Source organism: Chenopodium quinoa, unplaced genomic scaffold, assembly GCF_001683475.1.
Source record: "Chenopodium quinoa cultivar QQ74 unplaced genomic scaffold, ASM168347v1, whole genome shotgun sequence".
Classification (NCBI taxonomy): Eukaryota; Viridiplantae; Streptophyta; class Magnoliopsida; order Caryophyllales; family Amaranthaceae; genus Chenopodium; species Chenopodium quinoa.
Genome location: NW_018743850.1, coordinates 2,726,961 through 2,744,453, shown reverse-complemented (window position 1 = coordinate 2,744,453; position 17,493 = coordinate 2,726,961). Strand labels below are relative to the sequence as shown.

Here is a 17,493-nt window from a genome sequence, read left to right as displayed (position 1 = left end):
TCAACAACTCCAGCAAATTGATGGATGTGTTGCAAAAGAGTAATGAAAATGGTTAAACTCGCCCTTTCAAGCTGTATGAAGCTGGGAAAGAGAGACGATTCAGAAAGGGTGTATGAACGATTATCAACTACTGGTTACATACAGCTCTACTTTACCTCTATTCAATAGTAAAAATGAGCTTTTAAAAGAAAGAAAAGACAATTTAATTACAAAACTGGCTAAGCTAAACTCACCTGCTGAAGATAAATGGAGCCAGGGGAGAGATGAGAATTAAAGATTTTAAAATAAATAAATAAAAAAAATCAACTTTGTTACACAAGCAGGTTCACGATGATGATGATGATGATGATGTATGGATCACGTCAGTGGCTCAAACCGAAACTCGTCATAACTTGACTTAAGAGAAGAATTCTGAAGTTGGCCAGCAGTTGCAGCATGTTTGGGCTGTTTTTGTCTATCATCGCCTTGATGAGAAGATAGCTTCTCAGAACGCAAGGGTATCTCTCCCAACAGGTTTTCCGTCCTCTTCTTTACCTTTTTCTTTACACCCATATCAACAATCCTACCATCTATCAGAGAATTGTTTTGTGTTACCTTCACTTTCTCTTGCTTCAAACGTTCAAAATTGGGCACATTTGTCGGGGGATTGACACAGAAGTGGCAATACTTATGCTAACTGCAGTCGTCGTTGCAGGTGCGGCACTTGTCACAGTGGAAAATCTATTTTGCTGAGTTGCAACAGCTATACTGGGATCAGAGACCATATTCGTGTCCACAAACTGCGATTGAACAGCTGAACTAGACTCAACACGAACAGTTTCTTCTGTGTTTGCAGCTAGCACTTTCTTCCTCCTGATTTTCTCCTGATCCTGCAGAGTACAGGAGCAGAATATTTTATTAATTCATAGTTAAAGGTCATCATCATGGCATATGGCTTCAGATTTTAACTGCTCATGACAATGCATGGTTAAACTGTAAAAATTTACTTTCTACATGTCCACACAGCAGCATATCGGGTGAATTGAAACAAGTTTAAAGCCAATAGCAAACCCACTCAATGTAAATGCACAATCTCACAATCCAAACGATGATGATCATCTCACTATCTCAGGTATGAATTCCATGTTCAAGTAGAAACAAATACTGGCAAAATATGAGCTATTCGCCAAAAACAACAAGAGAACTGAAGTAAAAGCAAAAACAAAAACACAAGGGTAACTAAATTAAGCTATCATGGAGCAGAATGAACCCATAAGGGAATGAGAGGATCACCTCGAGTAATCAAAATGGAATCTAACCTATTTCTTGGCAAAATATGAGCTATTCACCAAAAACAACAAGAGAACTGAAGTAAAAGCAAAAACAAGAATGCAAGATTAACTAAATTAAGCTAGCATAGAGCAGAATAAATCAGTAAGGGGATGAGAGGATCACCTTGAGTAATCAAAATGGAGTCTAACCTATTTCTTTTTGGACCAAAGCTAAAAGAGACTATGAGACAAAGAGCTAGTATAAGAATGGAGCATTACAAACAACACAGTTTTGAAACACAACATCAACAAAATGTTTCTCATATTTCAAGAAATACAGTTATTCAACTTGGATCAATCAAACCTCATAAGAACAATGTAAACCAATTTAATTAAGCCATATTTGATCAAATGGATCACAATCAACTCAATAAGATCAAATTTTATTCATTTGCATTAATTACAAGCAAAAAGGGTCAAAGTAATTTAAATCATATCAAATAAACGCAATGGAAAAACAGCCTAATTTTATTAAAGTAAACCAACTAGGATCAATCAGGCAAACAATGTAAACCAAAACAGTTCCCCCCCCCCCCCCAAAAAAAAAAAAAAAAATAAATAAATAAATAAATAAAAAAGTAAAGTGGATCAAATTCAACCATATAAGCGAAATCGGTTAACCAAATTCAAACAGCATTTTACAGAAGAAAATCGAGTACAAATGGTGAAAAGAGAGACAATGTGGAACCAGCTCAGATGATCAATACCTTTCAATGGCAACGAAGTATCTTAAAAGATAAAAACCACAAGCCCAGAATTTACTATCATAGGGAAGTTAGCACATAAACTTTAAATCTTTAATACTTAGTTAAGAATACATGACCAGGCTAGGCTGATGCTTTAGAAACAAAAACAATAAATTTAAAAAACAAAATTTAAAAATTAATTAAAAAAGGGCATCCACCACTGAATAAGAGATCCCAAAAGACAAACTAACAAGCCTACATAGAATTAAAGATGGGGTGGGATAAAGGGAGGAGTGACACATAAAGAGAGACCAAGGAAGAGCCCGATGCCACAATTACCAGCAGCTTCACATAGTAACTGAAATGGAACTACTAAAATAGAAATAGCAGTCTAAATTCTAATAAATTGCTACTCATTTGATGATTTCATGACATTCCCCCACCCAAAGGTCCATCGATACCCAAGAAAAGTGGCAGGTCAAAACAGCAGCTAATTACACATTATCAGGAAATTCCCCAAGATCATACTAGTTGGCTGGAATTGTAATTCAGGATATCAGATAAAAATTTCCATCCGATCATCATTTATGTTTTCTTTTTGTATCTACCTCAAATATCCATAACAATTCACAATCTAAATCCTTGAATTCAGACTACAAATGCAGCCCAGCATGAGAAATAAGTAAACTGGTTCACCACACACACACACACACACACACACACACACACACAAGCATATATCCCTAGTACCATGGCACGGGAATGTACATGTAGTAAAAATAAAAATACCTAAACAAACATGTATAGAGTGGAAAATACAATAGCCTCTTACAGCTGGCACTTATACAAGTGTAAACCTTGATATTTATTAAGAAATGAAAACTTGAGACAACTTAGTCTCCCTTAACCGACGATTCCACTAACTCGACAATAAATATAAATAATTAAATTACCAAAATAAAATTAAAACATCAAACAACAAAATATATGGGTGATCATAAAGTCATAATAAGCGGAAAGAATGATACCAAGTGAAATTTTGCAAAGATTGTATCGTCCTAACGTGTAACGTCCATAATAATGCAAACCTATCCCCAAACCAGTGTTTTTCTTAAAAAAATCCTCCTTACCAAATTACAACCTCGTTGAGGGGTAATGGAGAAATTTATGGAAAAAGAAATAAATTGGAATAAACTAGAATTACCATGGTCATAGATGTAGGACTTTCCTTACAAGTATGCAAACAAATTCATTCAAATTATCAAGATTTATTGCCACCTACCAAACAAGGTATACGGACTAAAGGGAGATTCTCGGCAGTCCAAAAAAAAAAAGGGAAAGATATTTCTACTTGAGATTATTTTTTGAGCAATGTACTAGTGCTCCACATCAATTCAAGCACCTGAAAACAACCCTTGCACCCCAGATATGAAATGGCACACATTAATTTAAGAGGACATAAGTTCCAGAAAATAGACATGTCTAATCATCAAATGAACCCCTGAACCTGATTCTACTTTCTAGCCATAAAATTGAAAAAATTGCAAGATCTCTGGTCCTAGCAATAATGCATGTATGTTATTAGTTAACATACTAGAGAACACTGATATTTTACTAGAATGCATACCAATATTTTTCTTATTATGCGAGTTTTTGAAAACGTAATAGATCAAGCAAAATCATATATAAAAGCAAAGTATTCTATAGACTTGGTAAATTCAGCAATAAACATATCATTCATGTAATAATTAAACATAAGACGTAAGAATGACCCTACATATTCCTTACACTTCCAATAAAATATTTTAGTAACAAATTTGGTATGTTATCTTTTCATTTAGGGTCAACTTTCTATATAAGAAAATTCCTTAAAATAATGCCCTTAAATCAACTTAACGGTCATTTTTGTATCACATTAGTTAACAGTAAGCAGCACATACACCTTTTATGGCAACTCTCCTAGATTAGGAACAAATCCTGAATATAGGCTCAAGAAAAAACCTAAAAGTGCAGAAACAGAAACTACCACATCAAAAGCATAATAAAGGGATCACTAAGTATTTTGTGTCCCTGCTACTTAAAAGTGAGAACCACTTCAACTTCTTGCCATAACTCATTTTGGTAAGCATCTTTGTTTTTTCCTTTTTCGTACACGGAATGGGGAGAGGCAAGCTTAGCACATCAATAATGACTTTTATCTTTGGAGCACTTTATTGAGATAATCTAGTAATTGAAGTAGAATAATATCTAAAGACAGCAATTGCTAGACATAAAAAAGCCAAACTATCATAGCTGCATCATTGAAGCGGCAGTCTTCAAAACAGCTTCCAAACCAATGTTAGATGAGGTAAATACTAATGTACCATATGTCCATATGTAATGAAATCGGTTGGAGAAAAATACATATATTATTTCGGTAGTGGGGACAAGAAGTAAGAACTGATCAAATCAAGACCATGGTCCTTACCCATTAGGATCAAAGCCATCTACGAGATCTACCACCAATCATGTGGTGAGAAGGGTTTGAACCTACAAGATCAAGCCAATTCCAAGAAAGTGTAGATCTTAAATTCATACTCCCACCATATCATATTAATCACAGCATTTACCTTTATCAGTCGTTTCTGATTGACTGCAACACTTCATCATTGGGAAAGGGCCCAGTAGTATTAAATAGCTCCTAGCTTCACTACACATTATAAAATCCTACTCCCTCATTTTCACACAGTATAAAGGCGGGTATTAGCCAGGAAAGAACAGGTGGCTCCCGGACACTACCTGGTTGAGAGTCGGTCCGACAGGTGGATGGCCAACCAAAGCAGTCTCGTCGAGCAAAGAACGGGACTGTCGCATGCCGTACGAAGAAGGTGGCTCCACACTGGTAAAAAAATACCTTTATAGAACAAAAAGGCAAGGGAAAAGCAAGCTTATACTTTAACAAGAGTCAGCCCACCCCGAGAACTCACTTGAAGGAAAGCGGTAGATACACAGCTATGGGAGGGGAAATTGATCCCATTTTTCGGCTTGTCGCGCCAATAATCAGACCGTTACCCACCAAGCCCCCTAAAATTGCTCCACCAACTCAAATATATTATTATCAAGTCCTAATATCCCTTTTCACGCAATATAAATGCTCCGATAATCCCACTTAATTTTATAAAGTTACAACCTATAGTCTTAAAGCCTTAATTATGTGCAACACTTAGTGCCATGACTAATCCAAAGCAAAGGGAGTACAAGGTCTGCTTACACTCTCTGGTTTTCATTCTCTTCATCAGTAGGCCGCACAAAAGGGATCTTCCAAAAGATTCTAGAAAGAACAGCATTACAAATGAAGTGTGGGAGCAATATAGTTCAGGAAGTAATATTTGATAAATTGATATAAAAATAATCCAATGAAAAGGAATAATTGACTGTCATACGTGTAAAACTCCTCCTTTCTCCAACCCCAATGAATCAAACTCATAAATAAAGTAAAATAACGACATAATAACACTAGAAAAAGAAAAATGATTCCACAAATTGCACTTTTTAAAGCTACACTGATATTAAAAATCATCACAGAACAGATTACTACTTAAATCAAAGTCATCAAACTTTAAATAATATCACCACAAATGGCCGCCATAGGGAAACAAAATCAAGCAGAACAAAAAAGAAGTGAGGAAGACCTTGTCACATAAAGAATAAACACGGCAAACCTTGAGAGTAGCATGAAGACAAATTATGTCTAAGTAAAAGTTCAGGCAATAAGAGTTTCAAATGGGAAATCTTTCAAAAAAGACGCCTAGGACAATCTTCTAGGCAATCCAAAAAATAACCAAAAACAAACATTTATCTAAAGTACAGAGGTCAAGAACCTTGTTTCAAGTAGCACAACCATGCTGTGATTGCTATCAATTAAAAATTCCACACATGAACTGACGAACAAGTACCATGTAGTCCTTAACCCCACATCACCACTAAACTGAAAATAATATGCCCTGTGTAAGTGAAAAAAACAATAGACACTACTGTCCACACCAGAAAACAAGCAAATAGCAGACCATAAGAAACAATAGATTGTAGTAAGCAACCCTAGCTGACATCCAAAGCTCAGTAGATGCACATATACTCGGAGATCATCCCCACCTTATTCTTCTCATTCAGTGCCCTCTTCCGTTCTTTTGCTCGACATATAGCGCGCTTAATCCCATGATTGTCCATGACTCCTTTAGGCCATAGTTCAGCAAGCTAAATAATGAAAACAATGAGTATCAATTATTCTAAGAAAATTAAAAGATGCAATGCAAGTAATGCCACTGAAACAAATAACAGAATAAAGTAAAGAGTAAGAGTAACAAAAGTCATGACTATGAAGTATTTCTGCGGAAAAGAGGTAGATGCCACAATTGACTAGCAATTGAAAAGTGAAATTCAAAAAGCAATGAACCAAGAACTAAGTCAACAAATACCCAGCAACATCGAAATAAGCTAATCTCTCAAATCCCGGATTGCCAAGAGCAGCACTATGTAAAATTTGGAAAAGGTGCCATAGCAACTTTACTTTATATATATCTCCAAGACAAATCTCTAATGGATTACAAAAAAGAAAATTTGTATTGTGAGCAAGCACTCTTTATAAATGGCCCAGCTACATCAGATTATGAATCAAATTAGAAGAAAAGTTTGGTTCCTTCATGCATAATCAGCTAACTCAGGGAGCACCTATGTTGGTTAAGCTCAGCTCATGCATATTGCAATACAAAACATGAAACAGTACTCCCTCCATTTTAAGTGCCTCCAAGGCCTATAAATAGAAGCTTTATTGCATCACTTTCCTACATTGGCTGTTTTTTTTTTTTTTTAAGTGCATCACTTCCTTTTATGGACATCCTTATTTTTTATTACACCTTTCTCCTCACATGGTCCCCACTCTAACTTTTTTTATTAGTTCCCTCCTCTAACATCCCTAGAGTATAACTTTCAATTCCCCAACAAAACCCCACAACAATATTTTACTCCATTCAACTCACTTTCATAAAACTATATGCCGGTCAAACCGATGCACTTAAAACAAACAAAAATAAAATAAAATAAAAATAATAATAAAAATAAAGAGTAATATGTAATTGTCCAAGCATAAGTGGTTATTAATATATTAGTGATAGTACCAAATAAATTAAACAAGTGACCCACTTTCTAAATCAGGAAAGGGGGAAAAAGACTAGAAAAAAATACACAGATAGGCAAGCTGTTGGTCATATCAGCATTGCCTTTACTAATGCTGGCAACACTCCTAGAATACTGTGATCCTCAAACCGAGAATTTATCACATAAGATTTGCAAAAGCTTGATGGACTATATCAGTTGAACAACTCAACAAGTTTAGCAAGAGCAGCCAATGAAAAAAGATCTATGGACTTATGGAAGCACCTCAAGTTAGAATATATTGCATGCTTTAAAATCTCAGTTCATTGTCTATTTTTTCTCTAGAGAGATGACGTTAGCATGTTATTTAAAATTTCATTTCACACAAAGACAGGCTCCTTTGTATACAAGAAAATCACCAGGTAAGAGCATATTCCACCATTGAAGGAATAATAATAACTTACACATGACATGACCAAGAATGCTCAATAGAAAAAACAAAAAAGAAAGGAAAGCAGAGCCATAGAGGCGAGCAATAACATGCTACAAACGGACAACAATGAAATAGTAGCATACCTCAGCATATAATTTTCTGACTTGAGGAGTTGCATCTTCATCAAGTCCCTGATTAAAGAAAAAAAATTGCCTTATCCTAGATTAAATAAACTATAAAAGAAAATCATTCATTTTTAAAGTTTATCATCTTTTTGGTATCTACTTGCTTAAAATGAAATACAGTATTGATGGTCATACATCAACGAAAATATCATAGAGATCACAAATCTTATCCTCCAATGTAGCATCCATACAAATCTGCCCTTTTCCTGTTTTTTCTAAAAGACCACCCTCTTGAAATTCAGCCGATCCTCCACCTTGTTGCTCAGCTGCCTGCAAATAGGTGCAACATGGTAAATTCAGATTATGCTCTCTTTTTTGAGCTGAGAGCTAGATTCTCTCTACTAAAGAATAATAATTGTTTCGTACATGTAGGCCAACCAAATTACAAACTACCTGCGATATTGCCATATACAGATATAAGAAACAAATCAAACCACAATATACATGCTACATGTTTTTCCTCTGATCCAGTAAGCTGATGAATCATATAAGATAATCTCTCCCAATCCAAGATTTCAGTATATTCTATTTTTGGTCTATTTCAATTCAACTGTCTTAGAAGTGATAATCACTCTACAAAGAGCATAGCTCCTAGTCTCTAACTATTGGTCCTCTTAAACTCTTCTGAATGTTTTTTCTAAGCAAGACAAATGTAATGAACTACAGGAAGTAATCATGTTCTTTCAAAGTATTAGATCAAGACCATTGCACGTATCTCAGTAAAAGATCTATTCCTACAGGCATCTTTCCCTACCCAGGACCCTGCCCTCAGCAGGATCTTCAATACAACACTTTGTTGTATTAGTTAACATAAAGCAGCTAAAAACATATACTATAATGGATCTTAACTTTGACTTACCTCAAAAAATCATTACATCAGCAACATGAATACTTATTGGTATCAGACATGTATATCACAGCACCAAACCCAGTATATGACAGCAGCATATGGAATCTGAACTCTTAACTCAAAATTCTTTGATAAATTTTTAGATAACTGTCCTTTTTAAGGAAAAAGAACGGATCTCTTTCTCAGGTTTGGAAAACACCGACACATTAATCTATTAAAGCTACTAATCCACCAGGTAGTAGAGCCTATAGTCTTACACACCCGAAGCAGAAGAGGGAGATTACAGGAGAAAAGTTTATGTATATATTACAGATTTAATAGAAAATGTTGATTCTAAAAGCAACAGCCTTCCACATAAGCCTTAGATAGTTATCCTTTTTAATGATATAAAGAACAAGCCCCAATTTTAGGTTTGGCAAACACCAACACATTAATCAACTAAAGTTACCAGTACACCAGGTCATAGAACCTATAGTCCTACACACCAAACAGAATTGGAAGATTACAGAAGAAAAGTTCAATTAATATCTTACAAATTTATTAGATGTGTGCACCAAAACATGTTTATTAGATGTTTTCAAAAGGAGCAACAACTTTCCACAAAAACCTTAGATAGTTATCCTTATAAAAAAGAAAAGAACAAATCCCTATCATAGGTTTGGCAAACACCAACACATTAATATATTAAAGCTACTAGTCCACCATGTCATAAAGCTTATATTCCTACAAACCCAGAACAGGAGAGGAAGCTTACAGAAGAAAGTATTATTTAAATCTTAAAAAGAAAACACTTTCTAAAGGTACAACGGTCTTCCACAAAAACCTATTTAAGAGATAATATAAAAGTGCATGCATGTGCGTACCTTAGACATCACGGACGGAATACGAGTTTTAATCATCTCAACAACCTCCTTCTTTGTTAGTTGGAACTTGTCATCTTTCTCTTGTTTCGCAGACAGGCTCATGGTCATCATTAATTTTAAGTGCCTCTGTCAATAAATACAAAAGAGATGTTTTAAAATGATATAAAACCGCTGCACATTAAACTCAAACTCATTCAACTATAACTAAGAAGTCCAATCAGATACATCCATGAGCAGCAAGAAGACCAATAACTAAGAAGTAACCAACCAGTTTTCTATCTTATCCAATAGTGAAACCCTCACAGTTTTATTATCATAAAACAAAACAGCAATAAGGAAATCATAATTTTGGTAAATTTTTTCATCACATAAGAAGAAGATTAGAAGAGGAAGCATCTTGAAAATGTCAAATGGAGATTGCAGCTTGGGTAGCTTATAACATTTCATCAACATAAAACATGTCAAAGCTCAGATCAGTAATTACTATTAAACAGTTACCTTTAAGGTTCGGAGCTGAATTAAATGCCCCAAACTATCCATAAGACGGTTCAGGAGTTCCTTTGACACCTTACCATTGTTTGCATGCTGCAAAACCATGAGCAGACTACTTTAGTTTTTTACAATCCCCAAGCGTATATACAAAGATGTAAGAAAAATAAAGATCAAAACCAGAAGATACACAAAAAGAGGTTCCAATCCAGATTATGTTCACATACCGCTAGTCTAGAGACTTTGGCAAGCCGCTGCTTGATTTCTCGAGGTAATCTTCTTTTGACAGACTGCCCTGATGAGTCAGCATCTTGAGCATCTGGAGCTGGTGGTCTCGCTGCAAGGTTGGAGGAACAAAATTACAATCAGGCTTAGAAAAAAGATACAGTATCGATGAACCAATGCCAAGAAAGCATGCTCCTCACATTCTGCAACCGCCTTCTCCAGTTCTCTAACGGCCTTCTCCAACACATTAGCTTTGGGCTTAACACTAGAACCTTCCTTTTTATGCAAGACAGCATTTTTCTGCAAATGAAGAATCAAGTCAACATACTGATTACTGCTAAACATACATAGCAATCCAAAAAACCCTGCAGTTTTATGCAATGCGTAAACCACCTAAGGAGAAAAGGGAGAAAGCCTATATGTAATAATAGCAAAGAACTTTAAACCAAAAGGCAAGAATTGGATGAAGTGACAGGAGGGACCTAGCCATCAGAAATCAATGCACTCTTATGTAAGCCCTTAATTGATGCGGTCACTACTATCAAGGATAGATCGACCAGAAGTCCAACTCCAGAACCAGTATTATGGAATGAATTTAATAGGCATAAACAACTAGAATTTATATATATAGCAAAAAAAACTACAAGAAAAGTCATTAGTAAATGTAAATGTGCTGAAACAGAATAAAAAAATAGTTATACGCCATCTATAAGACATAATTGAAAACAGAGCATCATTAAGAAAATAAAAGTAAATATAATAAAAACCCATTAACCAGTGTTTTATAAGGCATAAAGTGCACAGAGGCGACAAGGTTCCAAAAGCCAAGCATAAGGGGAGAGGCATATGTATGGACTAAGCAAAGCGAGGCAAATGTTTCCTATGTAAAAATGTATAATTACAATTATTCTACACAGAATGTTTTACACATTCTAGAACTAATAAGGTATAAAATCACTGGATACTAACACAGCTGTGTAATAACATCATAACATTTAATAAAATAAACTACAGGATTTGCAAGCCTTTTCACACTGCTGTTAGCTATCACACATTGCATAGAACTCCAAGCAGATGGACATTTTATGATGGCTATGCATCATTTAAAGCTACCAAAGAAGGAAGGCAGCAAAACAAATTCAGAAACAGTAAACTCAGGTAAATCAAGAATGAATATGATTAACATTAACAGTGTTCGCAAACTTTATTAACAAGTAAATCTATGGAAAAGTAAAAGTACAGAAATATGTACAAAAGCAAACTGTTTAGATACCAAGATTTTATTAGTTTGACAATTGAAATTAAAGAAAATGTTCTTTCTTTGTGTGGTTTGTTTGATGAGGAAAAATATTGACATTGCAAGTAAAATCACGAGCATTTTAAGTTTCCAAAGTTTTCAGTAATTTTTCCATCAATTTTGAAAAGAAAACTATATTACCCATATCTAACAATAAGATTTCCACAGTTCTACAATTATACTTTTCATTTTTTTCTCACCCCATAAACAAACATGGTATAACTGAAGAATCCGTATATTTATACACCTTTAATTAGTCTTAATTATAAATGCCAAGTTCACAAACATAGTATGATTGCATCTACCAAATTTTACAGTCAAAGCAGACCAATTACAACCCCTCTTAGAGAAAGGAGAATTCATCAAGAAAGCAGACGAGAAACTCTACAGTCAAGTCACATAGGACAAGATAATTTACTCGTAAATATACAGACAAAAGGATTGGAATAAATTAATTATGGCATACTTATGAGGTTACAAAGAAAACTCATTAATAAGTTTCCCAAACACACTGTTAATGTTTATTATATTCATCCTTGATTTATGACATACTATAAGTACTCCATCCATCCTACAATATCTATAGGTGAAAACCCATAAAATTAATAGAAACATAAAACTTCTTTCTTATTTTCCAAAAAAAAAAACATAAGCATGACCCTATAACTAGAACAGAGGGAGTAATACAACCAAGAATTATTTTATATTAAAAATAAGGTTGTAACAATATCATTACAAAGCCAACAACAATACATATTGCTGTTGTGTGCACACAATGTATTGACTCTTGAGTTTTGACTTTTACTTGTCCCCTTAAACAAAGATAATAACCTTATTTGTGTTCTAAACAAATTTAATAGAGAATATAACAAGGAAACGCAATACAAAACTTCAGATAGAAAATAATACAAATTCTGCAAATCAGATGTAAGCAACATCTTAAATCACAAGAGTAGAGCCCATCAAAGTAAAGGGCATCTGCTTACCATAGGCTGTATAGTCTGCTTATTGTCAGGAAGATTAAGGTCTATCCTTTCACGCATGCCACTCTTATCCTTTGGCTGTGCCACTAAATCAGATTCCTCAACATGGTTTGGCTTAAGGGATTGACTTTTATGCATAAATTCGGATTTATCGCCATTTTCGCTAGCCTCCCTCAGCTTGCCACTAGAATTTTTTGCCATTATCCCAGTCTTTTGCTTGTCACTGTTCTCTGCTAAGGCTGAGGATGCATCACCATGTGAAGTCCTCAAAGATGCAGAAGGATCCAACGAAGATTTACAGTCAGCAGTGTTTTTCAGAATATTCTGAAATTTCATGTCTTCAGAGCTCTTCAATGAAGGACCTTGTGATGTAGGCAAAATGCCTTTGTCAGCTGATAAGGCAGACTTGCCAGCACCCTTTTTGCCCACTTTCATGGGCTTAATGGCACCCTGACCATCATGATTATCCCCAGGAGCCTTTGCTACTTCCTTCCTCCTCCTCTTCTTTGGCTGATGATTAACTGACTCCACTGGCTCATTTCTAGGTTAAAGGAAGAAACATCAAATAAAAAGATGAAAAATTAGGCCATACTTTGAAGTTGAGTCGGTGCAATTTCAGGTAAGAAAATAAATAGATAGAGATTCCAATTTAAATAAAAAAGGAACTTCAAATCTTAAACAAGGGAAGAACAACCACTTTTCTTTTTTCAGATGATACAATCCAAAATATTAAAACAATATATAAATAAAAACAGAGACTTTTTTTTTTGGACAAAGAGAGGGGGGAGGGAGATTGGCTAAGAGAAACATTTAACAAGGGCACAGCCGCACAACAAACAAAAGCTATGACAAAGGGGCTCCAAATGTCCAACGAAATTCTTTCAACTTAACAATTATGATGAAATAAATCCATATTTTTTCTGTTATACTCTCAGCAGAAGCAGAGCATAAAGACAAACAATGCATGGTAAACAATTAAGTACTTACACTTTTTCCAGCGTACCCCTATTAACAAAGTAACCATCATGCTTAGTCTTTGATTTGTCAACTTCAAAGTACTCATCCTGAACAATAATATAGACAACCAGATTTAATTCATAGTAAGATATAACCACTGCCAACAGTGATCATCAAAATTTTGATCTCAAATTAAGTCATAGCTGAGGCCAACAACTCCAAAGTTCAAAGGCAAACAAACTAAAAGAACAGGAACAAAGCCAAATGTCTCCACACAATTCAGTACAGATACAAGTACCAACCAGTTCAGCATCATCAATAAATGAATCTTCGGTATCATATTGATCATCATCTGGAATGTCATCAAGATCTTCATCATCACTATCCTTGCCCTGAGATAGTAAGTTCAACCGTAAAAATTAAAAAATAAATAAATTAATTAATTAAATTAAATAAAAAAAAACCCTTCAAGATAAAGGATCAACTTGACTTTTACAAGTTTATGACTAAGAGGAGGTAATTTCCAAGCAAACACTTAACATGAAAGTTAATCACTCCATTAATCAATAAAAAGTTCTCACCGTATACAGACGCTCAATCTTCTCAATAACGGCACTGAAACGATTAGGAGCAGGTGCATCATTCAGATCATTTGCAGCAGGTTGTCCCTACAATTGTGAGAAGCAAACAGCATCTTAACATATGTTACTACTTAAGCCTCTCATAAAATTGTTATTTTTAACAAAGAAGGGAAACTCCCAGAATCTATTTACTCTTGGCCAAATAAAAATAGGAGCTAAGACAAATCAGCATGGCGAAAACAAATCTTTCCAAAGTATACAACCAAGTAATTGAGCCAAAAGTACAGTGCAATGTTTCAACATGAAGGGTCTATATCCTCACAGCCAAAGCTGTTCTTAATTTTTATCAAAGATCAAGTAGCATACTTCTTCAACCAAAACCTCAACACATCATTCGCACACAATCAAATACAAATGATTGACTATGTAATGTCTCCTCGAGGAATATGTAGAAGAACATGAACACAATGAACTAAAACAAGTCTAGCTATGGTTACTGTGATGACTGATAAGGGCAAAACAAAAAGTAATATCCCAATAACTGTTCGATCTATCTAAACAAAAGGGGAAAAAAAATATCACTAATCTATTCCAGTCAGATGATAAATGACCCTGTTTTGTAAGAATGGAAGCTTCCCCCCCCCCCCCTCTCTCTCTCTCTCTGTTTTGGTGATATAAGTATGCCACACTCGTCAGCTGAAAAATTAACTCAAAAATAGCTAATTGAATGAATTGAAGATCAACAATAAACAATGTACTATGTAATTAACACACACCCAACAACAGATCACAACTAGATATACTTGCAGTATAATTTCAATTGATTTCAAATAAATACAAGCGGAAATCCTAATACTAAACCCAACACCGGCTACTCAGCTAATACAAACAGCTCAAAAAAAAAATGAACTCAAAAGAAAAGGTGCCTAATTCAAAACTCGATCATAATCCGGTATCACTGTATCTCTAATCGTTTACATCTCGCAAAAACTAATTCTTGCCAATTGACATTCGTCTACAATAACAACCAACAATCTGAAACTCATTGCTCGAAACCTTTGAAAACAACAATCAACAAAAACACATAAAACCAGCAAATTAATCGAAAAAACACGAAATTCAACTTACACAAATAAAAACTTCAATTAAGCAACATTACACGGCATTCTAATTTCTAATCCAAATAAAAATAAAAATAAAAACGAATTCAAACTCCCAACATTGGAAATTCATAAGACTATTAACATAACAATACTAATTATACCGGAGCAAGGCGAGACTCGAGTGCGGTAAGCGAATTATTCAGACCCGTAGGAGCAGCAACAGCAGCCGCGGTAGCAACACCGGCACCACTGGCAGCAGCCGCAGCGACAGGAACGGTAGCAGCAGCAGCGGTAGCGGCAGCAGCAGCGGCGGAAGAAGAGGCACCTTCAGCCTTAGCAGCATCTTTCATAAGCTTCTTCCATGAAACAATAGTAGTCTCACCAGGTCTCAGCTCCACCGTAAACCTCGTCCGGTCACCGATTTTCACAAACGCCGTCGCCGCTCTCGACGCCGAATTCGAAGATTCTCCGGCAATTCCTCCTCCTTCCACCATTTATAAACCCTAGAATTCACCACTCCAAATCAAACCGAAGAATCAAAACCGCAGAAATCGAAATCGAAACTGAAACCGAAGATGAAGAAGAAGAAGATCCAATTGGTTGAAGAATGAAGAACAAAGGACGAAGAGAGAGGAGAGAGAAAATGGAAGAAAGTAACAATGGCGGGATATACGAAACGTTTCGAAGAAGAAAAAAAGAGGGTTTTTTTATCTATTTTTTAACCGGGAAGAAACGTTGTTGTTGTCATCTTCATCCTTCTTCCGTTCGATGGCTGCGCTTTACCATACTGTGTGTTAGTTTTTTCTTTTCTCTCTCTAATTTCTAATCTTCTTCTCAAATCTAATTTTTGTGTTTGTGTATATTTTTTTAATTTTTACCAACAAAACTGTTTGATGCAAAAATATGAGTGAAGAGAATTTGAGATTTGGAAGAAGAAAGAAAGAAAAATAATGGTATTTTTGGGGTAATTTGGGATTTGAATAATGGTTAATCAAAGAAGATTAGGGGAGAATTTGGATTATGGAACATGGTTTTTGGTTAAGGGGGTTTTAGGGTAAAAGTTATGGGTCAATGTGATGATAGCAAAAGGGAGAGGAGTGATGAAAGGCTAATTTTGTGGCAATGCATAAGAATAGAATATTTAGTATCTTACCACTGCATTTTGGTTTTGATCATTTGGTGTCCATTAATATCTAATCTCAATTTTTGTTACTTGTATATAATGTCTTTTTCGATTTGTTTTGTTTAACACTTTATGTCAAAATTCTGTGTTTTTGTGCTTTGCTATCCAAGGTTATTGAGCTTGTTTTTATTAAACGGTTTTATTAGTCGGTTTTGTTTAACGGATTTATTTGAAGGTTTTTTATCCATTAACTTTCTTATTTATAATTTTAACTTTTGATGTATTTTGGAGTACTATTTAGCTATTTAGAATTATTCTGTAACTCTTTCACAATTCACATTGTGATTAATTCTTAACTTTTATTATTTCTTGTTTATTTAATATCTATTATGATCACAAATTGAAACCTATCTCTCCAAATTTGCCAAATTTTTCTTAAAATATTGCACTATACTCTTTACAAATCCAAATCCACCACAAATTTTGTAAAAAGGGTTAAAAATCAACAACAAAAGGAAACTAGAGATATAATTTCACTTTGGAAATTTTAAGTTTTACTTAATACCAATTGAAAGGGAATGAAATATAGCCAAAAAAAAAAAATATCAATTATATCACATTGGATCCTTTAAAATATAATATTATCCTAATTAAAGATTATTATCTTATTATATGTAAAATAGTAATTAAAAGTTTGAGTGAAATCACAAATCTTATTTTTGCTGAATTGACTTATTTCGCTCACATGTGGGTTTGTTCAAGGGGCTCAACACTCCCCTTCATATGTGAGTTATCCTTAACATTGGACCAAATCACAAGTCCAATGAGGTTTCATTACAAAATCATATAACAATAGGAGGAATAGCCTCCCTTAACCTTATAAAGAGTATTTAACTTTCTCTTATTTTCTCAATGTTGAAGTCTTACATGTTTTGTTTGAAAAGTTTACACTTCAACATAACCTGTATTGATACTATTAGCACATATAATTATATTTATTATAGAGTTAATATTATAAAACAAATATTTAAAGATAAATTTTAGGTAGCTTAATACATGCCAAAACACACTATATGAAAAGTGATGGCATTATCTCATGTTTTAATTTGTTTTACAAAACAAATAAATATGGATGGAGTGCATAGTATTTAAAAACAACCAATGAGAAATTGCTTTGTGGTTAAGAGCTTAAGATTGAGGGCATTTGTACATTAGGTTGCAAGTTCAAATTTGCTAACTCTATTAATTAAGGAGGCGTATATCACCAAACCAACCTTA

The 17,493-nt window shown here is 34.5% G+C and overlaps 1 protein-coding gene across 2 annotated transcripts; it reads right to left on the bottom strand.

The window, feature by feature from the left end:
• Window positions 1-16,310, bottom strand: LOC110685940. 2 transcript variants are annotated; one of them, XM_021862495.1, is made up of 13 exons: window positions 15,254-16,302; window positions 13,990-14,076; window positions 13,711-13,800; window positions 13,439-13,515; window positions 12,455-12,992; window positions 10,372-10,471; window positions 10,174-10,283; window positions 9,956-10,042; window positions 9,458-9,583; window positions 7,880-8,014; window positions 7,703-7,750; window positions 6,128-6,229; window positions 1-869 (listed from the first exon to the last, which is right to left on the bottom strand). In XM_021862495.1, the coding sequence occupies exons 1-13, from the start codon at window positions 15,584-15,586 to the stop codon at window positions 612-614; spliced, it is 2,091 nt and encodes a 696-aa protein (XP_021718187.1). In that variant the 5' UTR covers window positions 15,587-16,302; the 3' UTR covers window positions 1-611. The 2 variants fall into 2 exon arrangements, with proteins under 2 accessions (XP_021718187.1, XP_021718188.1); XM_021862496.1 differs by lacking the exon at window positions 1-869 and adding an exon at window positions 4,831-5,963 and having other exon boundaries at window positions 15,254-16,310.
• Between the last annotated feature and the right edge of the window lie 1,183 nt (window positions 16,311-17,493).